Below are 21,925 nucleotides of genomic sequence, written 5' to 3'. Positions count from 1 at the left end.
GGCTTGAGCACTTCTAATTAACTGTAATCCTATACGCGAGTCGCTCTGCAACATTTTTGTTTTTGTCCATCCCGTGTTGAAATAATCTTAGTCATCCACCTAAATTTGAAAATTTAAGTAAGACAAATAATAGTACATGTTTGTGTTATTATCTTATTTATTTCTATATATCAATTTAAGCAAATTTAATTTCATCTTACTTAGGTTTAACCTTAACTAGATCATATATTATTGTGGTTAAGGATATATTAATGTACCGGATAGATCTTGAACACTCAACTGATCTTGATCTCACATTAGTTGACTAAGAGACATGATCAAGAAATACTCAAATAAGAGTATTTAATTAAAGATACTCGACCGAGAGATATTCAACTTAACCTAACATTAACATGATAAAACAATAACACTATTATAATCATTAAAAGGTTTTAAATGTGTTTAATTATTTGAATTAATAATGGTAAGTTTATTTTATCTATTTATATATGCGCTTCAGATATAAAAAAGTATGTAATATATATACAATACACTCAATCACTTGTTGATTTTGATATTAGAGTCCATTTTGCAGGTACACACCACCTCCCACTCGAAAGCTGGGGATCTAGAAATCTATAATTGAAGACTTTTTGAAGATCTCTTGTACTCATTTTTTAGCAAGAACAATTAATGTTTAGAAAATTAGCCCAATAAAAAAATTAGAATTGAGTAAAGACAAATATAACTAGTCTCACAAATACATCTACTTATGGTACCACTTATTTCTAACCTGTAAATAAATCCATAATTTAATGATTAAAAAATCCATAATTTGACAAATTAATGCCAATTAAGACAATTTTTTTACCAAAATAAATATTTGTTTTTTGCGCAATTAACATTGATATTATAAAAAAAATTTATAGTCTAAAGTTGAACGGGTTTTAGTAATACAAAATGTAACCCATATGAACTTCAGTAGAAAAGTTAAGTGTTTTTGTTTTGATTTAAAGTAAAAGAAGATTAAGTAAAAAAAAAAAAAATTCAAGCAAAAGTAAATTGTCTGGTATAAAACTAACGTAATAAACTACAATTTATCTTTGCACAACTGTATTCTATGAATCTTATACTTAAATATATTAACTTCGGTCAATCCATTATAAATTGGTTGATCTAGTGTATGCCAGATACGACCCACTTTCTTATTCATTATGATTTAGTATTATTTAGAAATCGAATTCCGTAAAGTCTGTTTAATTTATATTTTAGTATAACCAAATTTAAAATAATTTACATTGATATTTTTTTAACATTGAGTTTAGGAGGAATAGCTTGTTTTGAGAACAATATTTTGAAAAGAAAATTATAAAAATCAAATTTAGTTATTTAATATATTATTTTTAAAACTCGAAAATTCTAAAATAAAACATTTGCATTTTGATGTGTAGACTTTAGTACAAAATAAGACTTTTCATCTATATGAAAATTAAGTATACATTGAATGGTATTTAAAAGGATTTTGGTAGCCGCAAATGTGAATTTAGACCAAAACAAACGGCCTATAAATCCAGTCATTGATAGCCCAAAAGAGACAAGCAAGGGACAAAGACACTGAACATGTTTAGAGCAGACCTTTACTGTTTGTTCTTCTTTAGGAAGTGGCCCAACCCAAGAATATTGTACCCTTTCACTCCATTCTTTGCCTTAGATTATTTCCCAACGTAGCAATTTCATGCACAATAATAACAAAATGGGCCCTACTGGATCTTCATTTGAGCTGGTCCATTCCATTGGTGGCAATTAATTTTAATTTTATTCATCTTGAATAATGCAATGGATAAATAGTTTCTGTTTTGCTCCAAAGTTGAAAGGGAATTGCCCTTTTCCTCTTTTGATGATCCTTGTCATTTTTATAGATATGAGTGGTTATCATGTGGGTAGGGAGAGTTGAGAAATATCCAATACCATGCTTTCCCTCACTCACCACCAAAAAGGTAAACCCCCTTTGCTCTACAATTTGACACCCCTTTTTATTGACCTAAAGTGAAAAGGAACTATCAACTATCTTTAGTTTAGTGCGAATGATTCTGGTTTTCCACTTGCGTTTGGAGTGTATTATCAATCAAGACATGGGGAGATAGATAGATAATCATCGGGAAAAGAATGTTCTTCATTTGTTTAATTCGTGACGCATTGACCATTTCTAATTTCAATCATAGATACATAGCATAAAATAAATTTATCGTGTTTTTCATCTTAAAAAAGAGAAAATAGTCAAAGTAATATATTCATATTAAAAGTCATCATTTTGTATATTATAGTAACATAATTTGCCCAAAAAAGCAAAACATGCGGAAGGAATTTTACTCGAAATGGAATCCATTTTGTTTCGGCTCATTGCATTAATTTTTCATATCTTTAAAAATGTATTTTATTTGAAATTTTGAATTGAAAAGGAATGAAGACAAATATGGTTGTCCCGAAAGGTAGTGTCAAAGAGGGGAATTAAAAAACGAAAGGGAGTGAGAATGATTGTTGGGATAATAAGGGATTGGGTAAAATTGGGGAAATAAATATATAAAAAATTAATAATTTAAAAAAAAAAAAAAAAAAAAAAAAAGTAGAAGGTTTGGAGAGAGAAAGATGTATGAAGGCATTTGCGCTGTCTTGGCGGGACAGTCTGGCTTGCTTATCTTCGTACCTCGTTTTTCTCGCTTACTACCATACTGCCCCTTTTCTTCTTTTTTACTTTTCTACCCTTTCCTTTCTATTTTCCTTACATACAATTGATTGGAGTTTGATAAGCAAAGTGAGCATAGCAATTGATAGCATTAGAGGGTGAGGACTCAGGGTAATTGAATCTTCGTTGGGTTTGGTTTAATTTAATTGGTATTGCCTCAAAAGCTAAGTAGGTTGAAGATGATGACCACCTATAGTATATATGTAGCATAACGTCTATGATGTGATGAATGATGTGTGTGATGTGATGTGTTCCTTCCATCACCAAAATTAGATTTAACTCCATCTCCATGTGCCTTTCATCTATCATTGAAATTGGAAATTCGATAATTTTGTTTCATTTTATGTTGCAAAATTAAACCTTGATGTGATAAGCGGAGAGGGAGACATCCCACACATGTTCACTTTTACATGTTTATTTACAACAATTTTAAACATAAGATAAGAGTCAATTTACATTGACCCCTTTGTTTAGGCAAGTCATTAATGTATTGTCCTTCCTATTTTGGGTGTATCGGAGTGAATAGAAAAAATATTGAAAAAATAGATATATAAGGTGATGTTATTAAAAAAGTAAAGATAAAAAAATGAGGTAAAAGTAATAATGACAATTTTTTCAAATTATATGTACTCAGAAAAAATATTAAGGTAGAAAGTTTAATAGTGTTAAAAAAAATTATACGATCAATTAATTAAATATAAATTTTGATATAATTTTTTTAACTTATTTATAATAAAATTCAATGATGTGCTATAAATAATAGTTTATGATTAAATAACAATATAAAATTATAATTTTTACTATAGTTATATTATCAATCTTCTCTAAGTTAAAATAATGTGTGATCGGTGAAAAAATATTCTTTGAATGCAGATTAATATTTGATTGTCAATTTTAGAATATTGCATGAATTATGTTCATAAAAATAATACTTACATAATAGAGATACATATGTAACTGTATAAATATTTCAATACTCAACTCTCACTTCATATTTGAACAAAATTTAATACCAGTATCATAATGACGTACTAACAAATAAGATGTAATAAAATATTAATTTTTTTTTAGATATGTAAAACTATAATTTGAACCTAAGCAAGTAAAAAAATTAACATACATGTTACCCTCGTGTATAGTATGTTTAAACCTAGACATTCTAATTATATAACAATAATTATAGAACACAAAATAATGGAAACATACTTTTGTGACACCTATCATAAATAATGTTCATCAATAACAATGCATAAAACTAGTGAAAGAAGCATAAGACATTTAAATTAAGAATAGACCAACAAACAAAATAAACTAATTCAATTTTTATGTTATCAACAACTCTAAGATCACCATAAAATCTTATAATTTAATGTCTCAAAAAATCTTTAATGAACCCACCAAAAAACCAATTGGACCTAGTTGCCCCAAACTGTTACTTTAGAAATAATCCGTACTTCATTATAATATATTAAGTACATATTGTTTCAAATACATGCAAGGTTTCTAAAATAATTGATAACATTTTTAAATATTGTTATGGCTAAAATTTATAATTAAAATTATTAAAATTTCATTTAATATTAAAAATGCGTTACATTATATTAAATGAGTTTTTCTTTTTAATATATTGATATTGAATTGTTAGAAACATTTCCATTACAAAATAAAAACAAAAAGAGATTTGATAAATAATTTAAAATAAATATTTAATATAAATTTTACCTAAAATATTATATTTTGTTTTTGTTTTGATAGATTTAATAGCAACTATTTTATTTTCATTTTTTTTATGTTTAAGAATTTGTAAAGACAAGCAACTAGCGAGTATAGATGCATGTATATAACTTTCAAAGAACACATTTGTGAATATTAAAATTGTTATTCATACGAGTATGAAATCGACTATAAGTTTTTTTTTCCTTTTCTTTTTCAACGCAGTTATGAAAATTAGTGTTATAACATTTTATTCAAATCTTACTTATTATCATACATGGGTGAAAGTGGGATAAAAAGAATAAACTTATAATTATAAATTTTCATATTTACGGATTAAATTAATAGTCGAGGAGTTTCGATGTAGGAATTGAGTTTTGTAAAGTGAGTAAATAATTTTGATTATTGATTAAAAAAATTTAAGAATTGATATTTGAATATGTGTACTATTTGTTATGCATTTCTTAGTTTATCAAAAAATATCTTCTTTTAAACAAGGAGACTAATTTTTTCATAAATTTGATAGACACAATCAATATATATATATATATATATATATAATTACATTGGTTTTTCCTGAAGTCTTTTTAAATTATACACATCCTTCATTTAGTTTTTTTAAGTGAATATTACTGTTATTTATTTATTTAAGTAACACATATAATCCTTTAAATAAGATAACATTATTTATATACTATTAATAAAAAATAAATTAATAATACAAGTGTCAATAATTGAATAAGATTTGATCTCACACTTAATTTTAAATCTTAAATTATATCATAAATATTATGTATGTTATGATTTAAAAAATATAATATTTTTAAAAATGGGTTGATAAATTATTATTTCAAGATTAAAAAATAAAAGAAATAAAAAAAATTATAAAGAAAATAAAGTATTTTACGCAATTTTTAAATAAATAATGGATGTGTATAATTGATAGAATAAACAGCAATAAATTATATCAAGTTTAATATCAAGTTGAATAATGAAAGTTGCACTCAACAACCAATAAACAGCAATAAATTATATGGCTAAAATGAAAGGGGGAAAAAAACACAAAAATAAAGGTGAACAAACGGAATTAAGAATAAGTCAAACCACATCATCCGTTCCCGTTCCCTCATTCTGCATTTGAATAAGATTGAATTGATTTGACATAATCACTTATTTCACTTTTTCACTAACATCAAACACCCATATAATTTGAGTGACGAGTGGATGCAGTAGAAATTGATTGATGAAATTGGTAGAAATTAACGCAGGAAATTGGGATAGAGATGAGATCCCATCGCTCAGTGAGAAACATTTATTCAAGTGAAACTAGATTCACATACACAAACATTTTCTCTTTTTATAAGATTCAATTTAGTTGGAAGAATTAATTTGGTAAAAGAAAGGGTGCATGGAATGGAAGACAGAAGGGCAGGGAGGAGTAGGAGTAGGAGGGGAGAGTGGCAAAATGGTAAAAAGGGAGAGAAGGATGTCTGTAAGTGTAATGGAAGGTTATAATAATTAAAATGGCATTATTATTTATTAATGAAAGCTTAATATTTAATAATAAAATGGAAGGAAAAGAAAAGGAATTGAAGATCCAAGTTTTGGCATCTGGAGATTAATGGCGGAAGAGAGTAAATCTAGCGAGGAAAGTGTGAAGCTGTTCGTAGGGCAAGTGCCGAAGCACATCACCGAAGCAGAACTCCTTGCAATGTTCAAGGAGTTCGCACTCGTCGACCAGGTCAACATAATCAAGGACAAAGCAACTCGCGCTTCACGAGGTACGCTATTCTCCTCAACAAACCTCCCTTCTCTCGCTCCTTCCAACCCTAATTTAGGTTTCCCTCGCAGGTTGTTGCTTCCTCATTTGTCCCTCCAGGGAAGAGGCTGATAAGGCCGTCAATGCCTGTCACAATAAGAAGACGCTACCCGGGGTCCGTTCCATTCCTCTTCCTCTTTCTTCTTTCTTTTTTTCTTCTTTTCTTATCAATTATCAATTATCAATTATCATCCATCAATTATCAATTATCATCCATGCTTCAATCGATCCCTTTCTCCATCTCCTCCTACTATTTTACCATTTTTTTTCTTTCAAATAAAACTCTCTTACTCTCTTGCTTTTGCATTCTCCACTCTTCCTTTAAGTTCGGATTTTCGTGCAACTCAATTTTTGTTGGAGTTTTTATTTTTTTTATTTTTATTTACTTTTTGGGCCCGAGGGTTTCAGTTTATTGACTTTCACTGTTATATTCAGCCTGAGATTAGTTATCCTGGGTGATATTAATTAATATATAATTTTACTATTAATGTTTCTTTTGTATTAATGCGATTGAGGTCTTGGGTAGGCCTTGACCCTTGTTGACATCAGAAAATAGAACAGAAATGCAAATGAATGAATGTAATTTTATCGAGTGTTTTTCATTGTCGTGATATGTCCATTTGTTATACTTATAAAAGTGTATATATGATTGACTAGTCGCGTTTTATTTTTATTAGTTAATTAGTTAATAAATGCGTTTCATGTAATGCGAGTGGGTTATTGTAATTCTTGTCACCCTTTAACGTTGAGAATTTAAGGGTGTGTTTAGTTTGAGAAAGCGTTTTCCGGTTTTCATTTATGTTTCTTCTAATAATTACAATAGTGTCACCATGTTTTCACATTGTTTTCAAAAAGATTTGTGCGGTTTCCATCACTTGCTGCACGAACATTCCGAAAACGGATTTCAGTGTGTTTTACATTCTGGTGCATTTTCTTAGGTCATTGTATTCGTAGTTATTAATATTCCTTTTGTCTGAATCTGACATGCATAAACAGTTAAGCCCGTTCGGATGCATGATATTTATGTTGGATATGCTAAATTGAAAATAGAATATCTTAGGAACCGTTTACTTGTGTTTTCATTGGCTATTTTCACTTTTTAATTACAAAACTGTCACCTTGTTTTCAACTTGTTTCCTATTTTTGAAGATCTATACATGGAATATTGAAAACAACTTTTGTTCTATTTTCTCTTTTTGATGTTTCTTGTATAAATCTTTGAAAATAGGAAACAAATTGAAAACAATGTGACAGTTTTGTAATTAAAAAAAGTTAAAACAGAAAATAAAAACAGGAAAACGGAACCTCAGGGCTGTTTACTTCTCCGTTTCTACTATTTTCACATTTTAATTACAAAAATGTCACATTGTTTTCAATTTTCTTCCTATTTCAATTATTTGTACACAAAATAGAGAACAAAGAATTTATTTTCAGTTTTTCCTATGCAAATCTTGGAAAATGGGAATAAATTGAAAAATAACTATGATCCACTCTCTTTGCCTTTTAGGCTCAAGGTTGGAGCGACTGCGTACCCTCCTAAGTCGCCAACCAACCGATCTTCACCTTTTTGGCTCAAGGCTAGAGGGACTATGTACCATTCTAGTTGTCAACCAAATTGAGCTTATATCTATACCTATATATAAAAGCAATATCCTTGTTTCATATCCACATTTATTTGACATGTTTACCCTTTAGAAAACAAAATATGAAATAACCTTACATTTTGAAATCTTTAAAATTTGATCAAGAAAGACAGTTTCGGAAATATAGAACTATCACAATTATTTTTCTGTATTTTTAATAATTACTCACTATTATATAATTTTTATTTTTATTATTATTTTTTAAATAATTTATGGAAGTATGAAGTGCCTTTTATACGTTAGTAAAAATACTTATGTTCCATCATCTTTGCCTTTCAGGCTCAAGGCTAGAAGGGCTGTGTACCCTCTAGCGATTGAAAGCATAGCACTAACTAACAATACCATGAAGGGACACCTTTCCTATGATAGGGAGCAATGCTCATCTTTCCTCCTAGGTTGTTGTCCGACCAACCATTGGATATCGGTTGGCTAATGGTTGCCTTTGGCTAAAAGATTGAAACATTTGTGATGCATCGATTATATAGGGATATCAATGTCCCACTATAACAATAAGAGAGTAGGCGGTCATCAAAGATAGACTCTATAGTGGATAGATTGAGAATCAAGGGGAGGGTCTAAGAGGATAGTGGATAGAAACTGCCTCTAAAATGGGAGGAACAAGTTTTTAGATATAAGGCGAGGCTTAAGATATAAGGAGCGGTCCTTCACTTATCTTTCCTTTCTTTTGCTTTGACGACAGAACTCTCTGTCTGTCTATGGAACAAGGCCTAACAAGCCTGTGATAAGTTATCCTGGACATTTGTAGTTATAGTATTTTCCTGTGAATGATTATTTATTTTTGTTACGAGTCCTAACTAAATAGCCATTTTAGTTTTTTTTTGTACAAGGCTATAGGTATCATTCACAAAGGACAATCATGTTCGAGCCGGATAGGATTATTATGAACAACAAAACTTTTCCTATGAGCATAAAATTTTAGTTGATTTTGTTCTTAATATATCTCATTTAACAACTAACAAGAATATAAGTGGTGTCTTGGGCACCCTACCCTTAATAACATCAGAAAATAAAAAAGAAATACAAGTCATTGGACAGAATATAGAAAAGTATTTATAGTTGAATTAAATGTTTTTATTCCCTGAACTTTTATCAAATTTTGTTTTTACTCCCTGAACAAATTTTATTTGATTTTAGTTCCTAGAAGTTTTCTTTATGAACAAAATTTTTTTACACTAGGGACCAAAATGTTAATAGAAAAAAAATTCAAAAATTAAAAGTGAAAATTGACAAACGATTATAGTGTGTTTGGATAGAGAATTTAAATGGAGTAATTCATTTATTTGAAGAATTTCAATTTCTTTGAGGTGAAATATCTTGTTTGGATGAGGAATTTATAAGGAATTTGAAATTCAAGCATTTGTGAAATTCCTTGAAATAGTAGAATTTCAAATTCTCCCAAAAGAGTAAGAATTTGAAATTCCTCATTTTTTTTCTTCTTATTTCACTTATATATTTTATCTTATCTATTATCTCTTCATGTTTTTAATTATTGAATATTCAAAAATATATTTAAAATTATTAAATATTATCTACTATTAATTTTTAAAATTATTAAATATTTAAAAATTAGCTAATATTTATTTTTTAAAAATTGAATTTAAAAATTTCAACATATAAATATATTTTTAAAATTAATTTTATCATAATGAAATCAAATTATCATATCCAACCTAACAATTTAAAATTTGAGAAATTTGAATTGACTTATCCAAACAAAATATTTTAAGAATGATAGAAATTAAAATTAAAGTAATTCAAATACCAAGAATTTAAAATTCCTTGAATTTGTAAAATTCTTCATCCAAACACACCATTAGGGATTAAAATTAATAAAAAATTTGTTCATTGACTAAAATCAAAATTTGATAATAGTTTAGAAACTAAAAACATATTTAATCTTTTATAGTATAATTTTTATTACCGTGAATATACACACACATACACCTATGCACTTGTTATTTTAAGTATTAATTTATTAATAAATATATGTAATGTATGCAGATGCATCGTGTAATTTCTTCATTCATTTCTGAAAGGTGAAAACCATGACTAGAGTATTTTAAGGGTATGCTTGGTTTTAAAAAAATTGCCTTGTTACTACTAATAACAAAGTTACCTTTTTTCCAAATTTGTTTTCCCCTGTTTTTAAAAATTCATGCTGCTTTCACTGCTTCCTGTAGAAATAGTTGAAAACAGGATACAAAGTGAAAGCCATGTGGCATTTTTTTTTATTAGTTAAAATAGGGGAAAAACAAATCAAAGAACCTTTCTTCAATCCAAACAGGCCCTAAACACCCTATTTGGATACTCAGTGGTTCCCTGATATCTTGATGCTCTCAACTGGGACCTTTTCCCTTGGCATACATAACAACAAAGTTTAATTTCTCTACTTTCAATGCTAATTGATGGTAGAGATTAGGTTGATATTGCAACTAGTTCAAGTGATTAATGTAGTGAGTAGTAGTGACTACATCAACAAGTAAATTTCTGAAAATTCATGGAAACCATATCTGAATTATGACAGTTCATTCTCAAATTAGATAGCTACATGGCCTTGATTATGACAAAGGACGTTGACCCAAGAAATTATATAGTTTGTGCTTCTTATCCGTAATCTTTAATTTTATTTTTACATATATGTTGGTTGTCAATTCATTATAATTATGGCCTTTATTTCACAGATAAACTATCTTTCTTATGATTTTCTTTTTGTGTGTGTATATATGTGTGTTTTTAACGACTTCCTGGATCAGTGTTGAGCTGACACTTGTTAATATTATTATGTTCCTAGGAGAGTTATCAAATTGACTAACTTTTTTGTGATATAACAAGGGTGTTGTAATATTAACCATGAATATTCAACGGAGACACCTTATATAGCTTCCATTGCCTTGATCCATTATGTATATAGCCCTTTAGATTTTGAGATGATAGGTAAGGCTGTTAGCCCCTTCAGTAACTACTCTCAGCACATTGCTTATTGTTGAAGTTCATTAAGAAATGGTGGGAGGAGAAATAGACAAATTTGAAGCCTCAATATAGCTAATTATTCATCTAAGGAGATTGAAGGGAAAACCCTTTTAACTAGTACATAGAACCTTGCCCAGAATAAAGTAGACTTTTAAAGATTTCGTGAGTGGGAAACAAACATGTAATTATTGAAGAAATAAATAATTCTAAAATTGTTTGTAAACAACGTGCTAAGTTTCTTGACAGAGTTGTGGTTTGGAGAACATGTTCATTAATTATGGAACTAGACTTGTAAATAAATTATTATAGTCAATAAATTTTATTTTAATAATTAATATATATATATATATATATATATATATATATAACTGTGAAAATTAATTGAACTCAATGTAACATGAAGAAAAATATCTGAATATACAAATAAAACGCAATGATAAACGATTGAAAACATAATAATATGAAGTATTATAAAAATTAAATTGCATTGTGTCTCAGCTTCAAAAACATCAACATCTACAATATGAGCTAATGCATTAACCTGAAAAAAAAAATCTTATAACTAACTTATAAGAGGTGTAATATTAAAATGCTATAAAGATATATTAATTCAAATAGAAAAGAAACAAAATTAAATTTTTACCTTATACAGTAATTATATCCACCAAAATCATCCCCAAGGAATTTGCTTGCAATGGATTCTTAAACTTTGGCAGCCTCCACAATCTTATTATATGAACTCTTATCTTCTAGTCAATTCTCCCCGCTGCAATGTCCATTAGTAATGTAAATCTCTAAGCTATTTCTTTTAAAAAGAAGATGAAATTTATAATTGTTATAATTTATGGAAAAAAAAAACTTCTTCGTCCATCAAAATCATCTCCAAGGAATTTGTTTGCAATGAATTCTTAAACTCTAGCAACTTCCACAATCTTATTATATGAACTCTTATCTTCTAGTCAATTCTTTCCACTGCAATGTCTTTTAGTAATGTAAACCTCTGAGTCATGTCCTTTAAAAAGAAGATGAAAGTAAAAAGGATAAAACTTTTAATAATATCTTCACTAATTATATTTTTTTTGTGAAGATGAAAATTTCAAATAGAAGCAAAAATAAAAACTACACTATCCAACAATGAAATTTATAAGTATTATAATTTATGAAAAAAAAAACCTCTTCATCCACCAAAATCATCTCCAAGGAATTTATTTGCAATGGATTCTTAAACTTTGACAGCTTCCACAATCTTATTATACGAACTCTTATCTTTCAGTCAATACTTCCCACTGCAATGTCCTTTAGTAATGTAAACCTCTGAACCATGTCCTTTAAAAAGAAGATGAAAATAAAAAGGATAACACTTTTAATAATATGTTCACTATACATTAACATTGAAACAACCAACCATTAAAATTAAAACTTCATACAAGCTTACCTAAAAATGGTTTTCCTATGATTGATAGAGAAGGTTGAATCCTCAGATTAGAAGTTAAAAAGTACCCAAATCAGAAAGTGGACAATGTATATATGGAGAGAGTATTTTTAGAAATAGGGAGTATGATAGAACTGGACAATCAGAATGAAGTTTTGAAAAGAAAAATGCTTTAAAAATTAGAGGATAGTTGAGATCAATTGGCATTGAAAAGTTGCAACTAATGCATAGAAAATAGATATCCATAATTGCTTCTCTGAGCGGAAGATAAAATGCAAGCAATTTAATGGAAAACGTATAAAGCAGAAAAGAAGATGAAGAGTTTTTCTTTTGTATAAAGTAAAGAGAAAGAGGAAAGGTTTTTCTTATGTTCAGAATTTAAAATAAAAAAATAAAATTCAGAATAATTATGATAAGATAAAATTACATAAGTACCCTTATTTTGAGCGGGAAAAAAGAATCACAGACTTCCTTCCTTTTATTATAATAAAGATAAAGATAAAGATTTAGGCTTTTATTTGTCAATTCAATACAAAACCATTTTGATGATGGCCTTTTCTTTCCAAAGACGTTTTTATTCATTTTTTTGGAATTTGCTGACCTAGTAATTTACTTCCTGGCAGATGCCCTTCTAATGGCTTCTGCCTGCTTGATGAATTATACTTGTTGATTGTTCCAGATGGAAATATGCATAAAAAACTGAATACAATTGAAAATTTTGATTTATTGATTATCCTAACTCCAAAGCCTTCTTAATAATGTCATGGAAGTTATTTCTTTAATGAACATGTGATATGATATTATTCTTGTTCTGGTTTTGAACATCCTGTGTTTTTCTGTCCAATTCAGGCATCTAGTCCATTACAAGTGAAGTATGCAGATGGCGAGTTGGAAAGATTAGGTATAAAATATTTTTATTATTTAATTAAAAGTTTTATTCAGCAGAACAATTTGTGAGAATTATTCATGTGCCAGAATTCCTTTTGTTATTTGAGGCCATGCCTTGAAAGTAATTTTTCTTTTGTCCTCTTGAATTCAGAACACAAGCTCTTCATTGGCATGCTTCCAAAGAATGTTTCTGAAGTTGAAATATCTGCACTTTTCTCCAAGTATGGTACTATAAAAGATTTACAGATTTTAAGAGGTTCTCAGCAAACTAGTAAAGGTGCTGATTTCATGCCTTAATCCATCTTTTATTTAGGGCTTCTGTAGGCATTATTCATAGTTCTCCTATTTTGTCGTAGGTTGTGCATTTTTGAAGTATGAAACCAAAGAACAGGCTATTGCTGCTTTGGAGGAAATCAATGGAAAGCATAAAATGGAGGTCGGTGTTTATTAAAACCATCACCAGAATTTTTAACACATTTTTTAATTTGGTAGTAGTACGATTTTATTAAAAGAATTCATCTATTACATATTTTATTAATCGAGGAAAGGGGCGAATTAGACTTGATGTACAGGATGAAACTATACTGTTAGTTGATTGATCGATAATATTTAGCCATTTGCTGGTACTATGATTTTGCTGATGCATTGTATGTGTAGACATGGCTTTAAAACTGAAATCTCGACTAAGATGGCATGATTGATCATAGACGCATGGACGATTTTAGATTCAATAACATGTTTTTGGTTCCTTGTTTGTGGTAGAATGGAAAAGTGCATGCCTTTAAACTCGATTACAATTTTAGTTGTAAATGGTGTTTGCAGTATTTTGGACCTTCAAGCGGCATTCAGCCACAAAATCCTGTTGGTGAGGGACGTTAACGTTTAATCATGTGTCTCAGATTTCATTATAGATGCAAAAATACCTATTATCTCAATTTTTTATAGTTGTCTCAATTTGGAAATCTAAGAGTAAGACTGCCTTTGTCCCTAAATTGGTTTGTATAAGATAATGTTTCAGGCTCAGGCTCGACTCATTATTTATATGACAGTTGACAGGCTCAAACTGGATCCAAGCTTGGAAAGGGGAACTCAAGCTATGGCTTGTGATGTTCATTATATTTTGCAATAAAATGTGCCCAAGCTGAATAAATCTCAAGCTTAGGATTTTTACACATTCACAATTAACCCCTTATGCATGGTTTCGGTCAACACATATAATAACAATATATATGAAATTATAAAATATTTGAATTAAAGCTTGTGAACTTGGAAAATGTTGGCATAGTGGAGTTAAACTAGCATCTCATTTGCTTACAACCAATTGGGTTAGGATTTACTAAAAAAACACATTTCCTGCTGCAACTAATCTTCCAGTGGGATTACCTCTGAAATGTTAAGCTTCACCTATACACTATTTTTGTTTTGTGTTTGCATAGCGCTAAAGTCATTTGGTTTTGTTTGCTTGATATGTTTACTCATACATGACAAACATCATAGATATTGCTAACTTGACAAGTATATTAATTCAAATAAATGCAATATATGATATTTGTTTTGTCTTCCATAGGGTTCAAGTGTTCCCTTAGTAGTCAAATGGGCTGATACTGAAAAGGAAAGACAAGCTCGAAGAGCTCAGAAAGCACAGTCCCAAGCTTCTAATGTACCACATACTGATTCTCAGCACCCGTCATTGTTTGGAGCCGTGCCTATGAGTTATGTTCCTCCATATAATGGATATGGTTATCAGGTTGGTTCTAACAAGACTATTCTTTTTTCTTTTGCATAATTATGTCTTCCAATCAAAAACCATTACGTTTGTATGTTAAAGTTAGTTACCATACCTAACATCTCGATGAGATACGTGTGATAATAATCATTTTCTCTTTTGATAGGCCCCTGGAGGTTATGGGATTATGCCATATCGCCTGCTTCCAATGCAGAATCAACATGGTTTCCATAATATGATGCCTCACATGAATCAAGGAAATGCATTACGGCCTGAACTTGGCCCCAATATGAACCCTAGAAATTATCATGTGCCTCCTGCAAATTATGTTGGTTCTTATCCTGCTGTGCCAGGTCTACAACATGCTGTGGCATATCCTGCAGGAATGATTAGTCCAAGGCCCATGAATACTTCTCCCGGTTCTGTTTCACCTGTTGGTGGAAATAACAACTCTGCTGCATCTTCTGGCACCAGTAAAAATTCTGGTGGTCAGGTTGAAGGTTGTTATCTATATCTTATTTGTTCATTGGTGTTTGATACATGTATACTTATGTTTTACCATCACTCTTTCCTTACTGCATGAAAGTTTACTCTGATAATTCTACTTCTACTTATTATTTTATTTTCTGACTTAGGACCACCTGGTGCCAACCTATTTATTTATCACATACCTCAAGAATTTGGAGATCAAGAGCTTGCTACTGCTTTTCAACCATATGGAAGAGTTTTGAGTGCTAAAGTTTTTGTTGATAAAGCAACCGGTGTTAGCAAATGTTTTGGTAAGCTTGTGCTCCATTTATTAATGAATTTGATGGTTTTTGTGTGGAGATTGTGTTTGATGAGCTTGAATTTGCAGGGTTTGTTAGTTATGATTCCCCCGAGGCTGCTCAATCTGCCATCGGTATGATGAATGGATGCCAATTAGGAGGCAAGAAATTAAAGGTCCAGCTCAAGAGGGATAACAAGCAGGGTAAACCATACTGATGAAGCTGACAATGGAATTTTGTATAATTCACATTGTAATTCATGACCCATCTGATGTTAATACAATTTGTAATTTTCTGTAACATGAAAGTTAAATTAGACATTGATTATTAATTTATTGATTTTTCCCCCACAACGCTTCTTTATTGTATTATCTTTTATTACATTCATCTAGGTCCCAGATAAGAAGATAACCTTTTGTTTGGCTCCCTTAGACAGTAACCACTATTTTCGTATTTAACTTTATTTTTTTGTCACATGTAGTGAGGAAATATTGTTTACCCCAGCCACTGTCCGTATCTGAGTGTATTAATCTCAGCAAACATTGATCAATTCTCGATGTAACACATTCATGTGAAATGTCACACGTGGCGCGTGAAATAAATGTGCACTGATAGATTAATTACTTGTATAATGTTTTATAACAAAATTGGAGAATAATGGACAGTGACAAAAGTGGACGGTGGCTTTTGGTTAGAATAGGTGCTAATGGATGCAGTATTGAACTTAATTAAACATACAAATATGTAAGCTGAATGTGTTTGGTAATCTTATGAAAATCAAGAATCCTTTCATTTTTGCCTCGTTTTCCATTTTGGATCTTCCTCAATCCTCCTACTAGGAAACTCTTGTTTTGTGGATCAGCTTTTGATATCATGTGTTAGTTTCATTAGTTTTTTTTTCTTCCCCATATGTATCAAGAAATAATGCGTGGTTGGACTAAAAATTAGTGCATCTTCATTTGGAACAGTGGTCTACTTTTGTGGGAGACCCTTTATATCAAAATTTGGGAGGGGCTGAGAATTAACTTTAGAGGACAAGTATTTCTTGTCCACAAAATATATTAGAAGCAAGCTAATAATATTTCATAAAATGTAAGGTATCACTCTGACTATTGAGAGAGATTTAAGAAGCTCCTCAGAAAGTGCTCCCACCATTTCATCAAAATCATTTTATGGGAATTGTTTTCTAATACAAAGATGTTGGCAAATTCTGCTTGTGGAGGATCCTATAATTTAAAACTACCAGATGGGGCCTTTGAAAACAACAACGGTGCAACGTTTGATGGGCAATAGAGAAGACAAGTCATGGAGGTTGAGGTTGAGAACCCTACTTTGGTTCAAAATAAGCTTATGATCCAACAGATAGAACTTCTTGTAAGGTTTCTTGTAGCATGTGAAAAAAAAAAGAGAATATTTAAAGGGTCTAATTGTGAAGGTAGAAAGGATGATTTCTCACACTCCGAATTATATATTATAGTTTACAATATAGGAATAAACGTTTATGAACAAACACTTTTCATGAAAATTTTTACATGAGCATGATATTTAAAATATTGTTTTATTTTCTAAATCCTAAAACCAATAATATATAATATATTAAAAATTAGTTATAAGTGACATTAAAAGTTGTAGAAAGAAAATATTCATGAAATAATTATTTACTGATATAGAAGGGTGTATTTGAATATTTATTTTGAACGACAACAACCATTAGAAATGTGGATTGACAATAGAAATGTATTGAAAAATAAAAAATGAGTAAAGCAAACATATTTTAAAATTTAGAGTCTGTATAGTAAAATACGAGTTTTTAAGTCTCCATAGATGAGTATAACTTACTCTTAATTATAAGCATATGCATTCTATTGTAATGATTCTATTTCTATGTATGCATAAATCATGAACACCATAAACTTGTTTTAGACATATTAGGTTTTGCTGATGCCAATGACAATTGCCCACACGCTTCATAGATGTATGCTGCCTGCCTAGTGCCTTCCACAAAAGTCAACCTTCCGATTATCATAACTTTTTTCTTTAAAAAAAGAATAATAAATAAATCAATGGCCACACCAACCAACAATATATGTCCCATTTTCTTTAATTTTTCCTAACTCGATTCAATGAGCACACCCACTTTTCCCACTTGATGTTTTAAGGTCATTTTTATTTTCACAAAGGAAAATGTTCTCTACATAATTTTTGGAAGACAAAAGGAAAAACCTATACATAAGACGTAAGCATTTAACTTTCAATATTTAAACTTATACAGTTATACTACATGCCAAAAAATAGCAAATATATATTTAAAAAAAGTTAAATTAATCATACATTTAAAACGAAATTCATTCCTCTAAATTTTTACGTATAACATCTCTCTTCTTTGTACCACGAAGAAAGTGAAAGTGACATGTGATGCAAGCATGACAACCGGAACAACGAAACCCAATTCACACGTGCAGAACAACTCAACGGTGATGTTTTCCTTTCAATGGTTACTTCATTGGGTTATTTATTACTTTATTTAACAGTTCTTAAGTCAAGTTCAATTGTTTGCCGTGAATCATAGGGGGTTTTCTTTTACTTTTATTTTAAAAATTTTAATTTTGTAAAAGTAGTAGTAGTACCTAACCCCTTCTCTCTTGGTTCATTATATTGAACCTTTTTGGAAACGTAACACAGGTCCAAAAATGACCAAAGATTTTTCTAACTTGTCTGCCTTGTGTATCATGCACCCCATAACGTGTTCGCATATGCATTATCAAACACGGAATTCTTAGTATCATGACAACAACACAACACACACCAACCTAAGGTTGGAGAATGTCACAAACAACTTGTACTTTATTTTTGCCTTAATCATAGCTTAGTTTCTTAAACTTCAACTAACAATGTCTATTTTTCTAAAAGATTAATACTTGACTAACTCTAATGCAGCAAAATTTTCGGACTCGGGACATTTTCTTGCGTTAGTTCCTAGTGTTCAGAACTATCACATTAGACAAATAGAGACATACGGATTAGTACACAAATATTAACATGATATTAGATTGGTTCGAATATTTTGAACTATACACCTCCCGTATTTGATATAAATCCAACCTAATGTACACTTTCATTGGATTAGTGCAAAAAAATTATTTATAAATATGCCTTTTTTTTAACACTCCTTTAATTAATTCTCTTTTGTAATAAATTTTATTTTTAAAACTATCTTTTGCAATGTTATAATCATAACATTGACCAACTCTATCAAGATACTGAGTAAGTGAATCATTAGTTAAACCAGTTAGTTACTATTAAATTGCATGAACTTAATATATATATATATATATATATATATATATATATATTAATTTAGTGTAAAAATTATTTTTATCACATATTTATAAAAATAAAAAAAAACTTGTTAGTATAGTAGTTTATTGACCTTTAAATATAATTAAAAATATTATTTTAAATTAAAAATATATTATAAAACTATTTAAATCACAAATATAACAACGAAACATAATAGTCATTTATATAACATTTAAAAAGTATATTATTGAAGCTAATACACATAACTAATATAAAAATTAAAGCTAATATACAAATTATTTGAGTACTTTTATCAAACACTTACAGGTGTATTAATGATTGATTAGAATGTAAATTAAAATAGTTATTGTACAAGTCAACAATCTTACAATAAATTATGATTTATAATTAGATGACAGTGTAAGATTATTAATGTATGATTTTTTTTCCTTTTTTTTTAATACAACTTATACATAACTTATACATAATAGGGGCTAATATATTTGATAATTAACCACTTAAGGAAAATAAAATTGATGGATTTTTTGAAAACGTTTCCATATTTTTAGCATTACCGAAATGTAATTTTTGAAACTAAGAATCACACTTGTTAAAAATACTTTTCAAAAAAAGTATATTTCTTATTCTAATAAATACTTTTCAAAAATATATTTTAAAGCAAACCTTCATAAAATACTTTCTAGAATGTTATACATATTGTTTCAAAGAAAAACTAATGAAGCCGAAGGATGGAGGTGCAAAGAAATGGAACAAGTGTTGCAAGAAAATAGAACTAGTGTAAGAAGGGTGATTGTGAAGGGTGATTTTTGAAAAATATAAGTTAAAAATTTAAGTGTATTTGAGAAATAAATAATGAAAAAATATATTTAATAAATAAAGGTGATTTAACCCAAGTCTTTTAGACAATACACCTCCCGTACATGATACAAATCAAACCCGGTCTACACTCTCCTTTTGGAAAATTCCTACACCTAAAAATAAAATTCAACAATTTCGTAAAACAAAAAGTCATCTATATATCAAACTTGACTAGAGAGCCATGAACTTTGAAGCCTAGAGGCAAATAGAGTCAAAGGCTATCCTAGAGGAGTTACGATCCTATGTACGAAAAAAGAAAAAACGTGGCTATTAAGATAATTCCCATTTATGAATTGGCTTGGATTTCTTCTAGAAGAGTGTTGGAACATGTCCCTATTGCCATTGGACTAACTAGTTGCTATCCTCTAGGAGAACATGACATATTTGAGGCAAATCCTTCTCCTAGTAATGACTATTGACTAGTTCCATATGTTAGAAGGCCATGGCTTAGAAAGATTGCCCCATCAATGTCGCAAAAAGTATCAAACAAGGCACACCCTTTTGATTTCACTATTATTTGAGTTGCTTGGAGATGCCCTTGTCTTGTGTTGGCTCCAACAATTGCACAAATTCAAGAACCGTTGCCTCTTGTTGCTACAAGATCGATGGACATGAAGGACCCTTTTGATGTCTCTTCTTCTTACATGCTTCTTGAGGCAAGTGGTGATTCTGAAGCTGATTGTTATAACCCCACTATGGGTGAACATGGTTATGAAATTGGTAGAGCAGATGATGATGCTCAATCTTGCAGCTATGATAATTCTGAGACTTGTAATGCTGCTGAACTTCATGGAAATGAGTCTTGGAAAAATGATGATGATGATGAAGATGAAAAGAAAGATGATGTTCATGAAACTTCATATTGTGATGATGATGATGATGAGATGCAACAACACCAGAAGTCCTGTGTGTCTGATGATTCAGAACAAGAGTTGGTGGATGAGATGGAAAAGAATAGGCAGTTCTGGGAAGCTTGTTTGGCATCTTGATTGTGTTTGTTGGAATTTCTTTTTTCTTTCAATAGTACTCATAAAATCATAGGGTCTTAGCTTCTTCACCAGTATTTATTCTTTTAAAGAAACATGGGGGTCTATTGAACCTGTCTAAAAGATAAAAGCTTTCAATTGTATGTATGCCTAAACTGATTCGTTCACAATTCATTGTGGAACATATATAAACTGCAAAATCATTATAATAGCCTTGTACTTGAATTTTTTGGTAAATTGTTTGGTAATACTTTTTAAATTAATGATCTTTTCATATTATATCATTCATCAATCTTGTTGCAGAATTGGTTGATTCAGTTATCTTTTGAAATTAAGATGATCATTATCACTGTATCAATCTAGATTTTCTGACTTTTAGATGGGAAGCACAGCACAGAGGTGCAGCAGGCTTGATGGGCAGGAAAGTAATTGGCTTTAGTTTAGACCCACCAATTGAAAATTCTACCGTTTTGATGAATTTCTGATTTTTTTTAGTGGATAATTATTGCAATATTAACATGTGATCTTTAGAATAATTGGAAATCAATTACGGTTCAACTCAGTTAATATTCTATCATTACCAGGTATGATGGAGCATTCAAATCTCACACATTATCAAATAGCATTATTGTGTTAATATTTAAAAAATGTATTTTGTTTGGTCGAGTTGGTGGAACTTCATGAATTGGGTTAGTGAATAATAATTGGAATATAGCGTGAAAATCAATTGCTGTCCAACTCACAGTTTAGCATTATAATATTATCTTATATGATGGAATTCAAATTTCACACTATCAAATAGCATCGTCTAATGTCTTTAGCAATTTTTTTTTTTAAAAAAAAAAAAGTTGAAGTAACGGGACCTGGATGAATCGTGTTTTTAATGTTTCTCTCAAACTAGAGGACTCTTCACATTGCTTGAGGAGAAAATTTTGGAAAAAATAATTTAAAATTTACAATACATTGAAAATTGATGAAATTTAAAACACTAAAGTATGGTCAAATCTCTTAGGTAAGTTTAATTTTGATTCTATAAATTTAAAAAAAAAATTTAGTATA

The 21,925-nt window shown here is 29.7% G+C and overlaps 2 protein-coding genes across 2 annotated transcripts; both read left to right on the top strand.

The window, feature by feature from the left end:
- Positions 1-5,924: 5,924 nt before the first annotated feature.
- On the top strand, positions 5,925-16,054 carry RBP-DR1 (RNA-binding protein-defense related 1). The gene is made up of 9 exons (XM_020356855.3): positions 5,925-6,216; positions 6,287-6,369; positions 13,170-13,221; positions 13,360-13,485; positions 13,565-13,644; positions 14,776-14,955; positions 15,101-15,434; positions 15,570-15,713; positions 15,791-16,054. The coding sequence occupies exons 1-9, from the start codon at positions 6,057-6,059 to the stop codon at positions 15,916-15,918; spliced, it is 1,287 nt and encodes a 428-aa protein (XP_020212444.1). The 5' UTR covers positions 5,925-6,056; the 3' UTR covers positions 15,919-16,054.
- A 3,987-nt stretch (positions 16,055-20,041) lies between these two features.
- Positions 20,042-21,158, top strand: LOC109798047 (myelin transcription factor-like protein). The gene has a single exon (XM_020358246.3). It carries the CDS (start codon positions 20,486-20,488, stop codon positions 20,867-20,869), a length of 384 nt encoding a protein of 127 aa, XP_020213835.1. The 5' UTR covers positions 20,042-20,485; the 3' UTR covers positions 20,870-21,158.
- The last annotated feature ends 767 nt before the right edge of the window (positions 21,159-21,925 follow it).

Source organism: Cajanus cajan, chromosome 6 (assembly GCF_000230855.2).
Source record: "Cajanus cajan strain Asha chromosome 6, NIPB_CcT2T_4, whole genome shotgun sequence".
In the NCBI taxonomy this organism is placed as follows: domain Eukaryota; kingdom Viridiplantae; phylum Streptophyta; class Magnoliopsida; order Fabales; family Fabaceae; genus Cajanus; species Cajanus cajan.
The sequence above is the reverse complement of the archived record's forward strand: the minus strand, read 5'-3'. Positions and strand labels throughout refer to the sequence as shown.

What these genes read in the sequence shown, in the direction of transcription:
- RBP-DR1 (XM_020356855.3), top strand. Translation starts at nt 6,057, where the DNA reads ATGGCGGAAGAGAGTAAATCTAGCGAGGAAAGTGTGAAGCTGTTCGTA. An exon ending in TGGCGAGTTGGAAAGATTAG is followed by an intron (nt 13,222 to 13,359) that starts GTATAAAATATT and finishes TCTTGAATTCAG; the next exon opens with AACACAAGCTCTTCATTGGC. An exon ending in ATAATGGATATGGTTATCAG is followed by an intron (nt 14,956 to 15,100) that starts GTTGGTTCTAAC and finishes CTCTTTTGATAG; the next exon opens with GCCCCTGGAGGTTATGGGAT.
- LOC109798047 (XM_020358246.3), top strand. Translation starts at nt 20,486, where the DNA reads ATGGACATGAAGGACCCTTTTGATGTCTCTTCTTCTTACATGCTTCTT.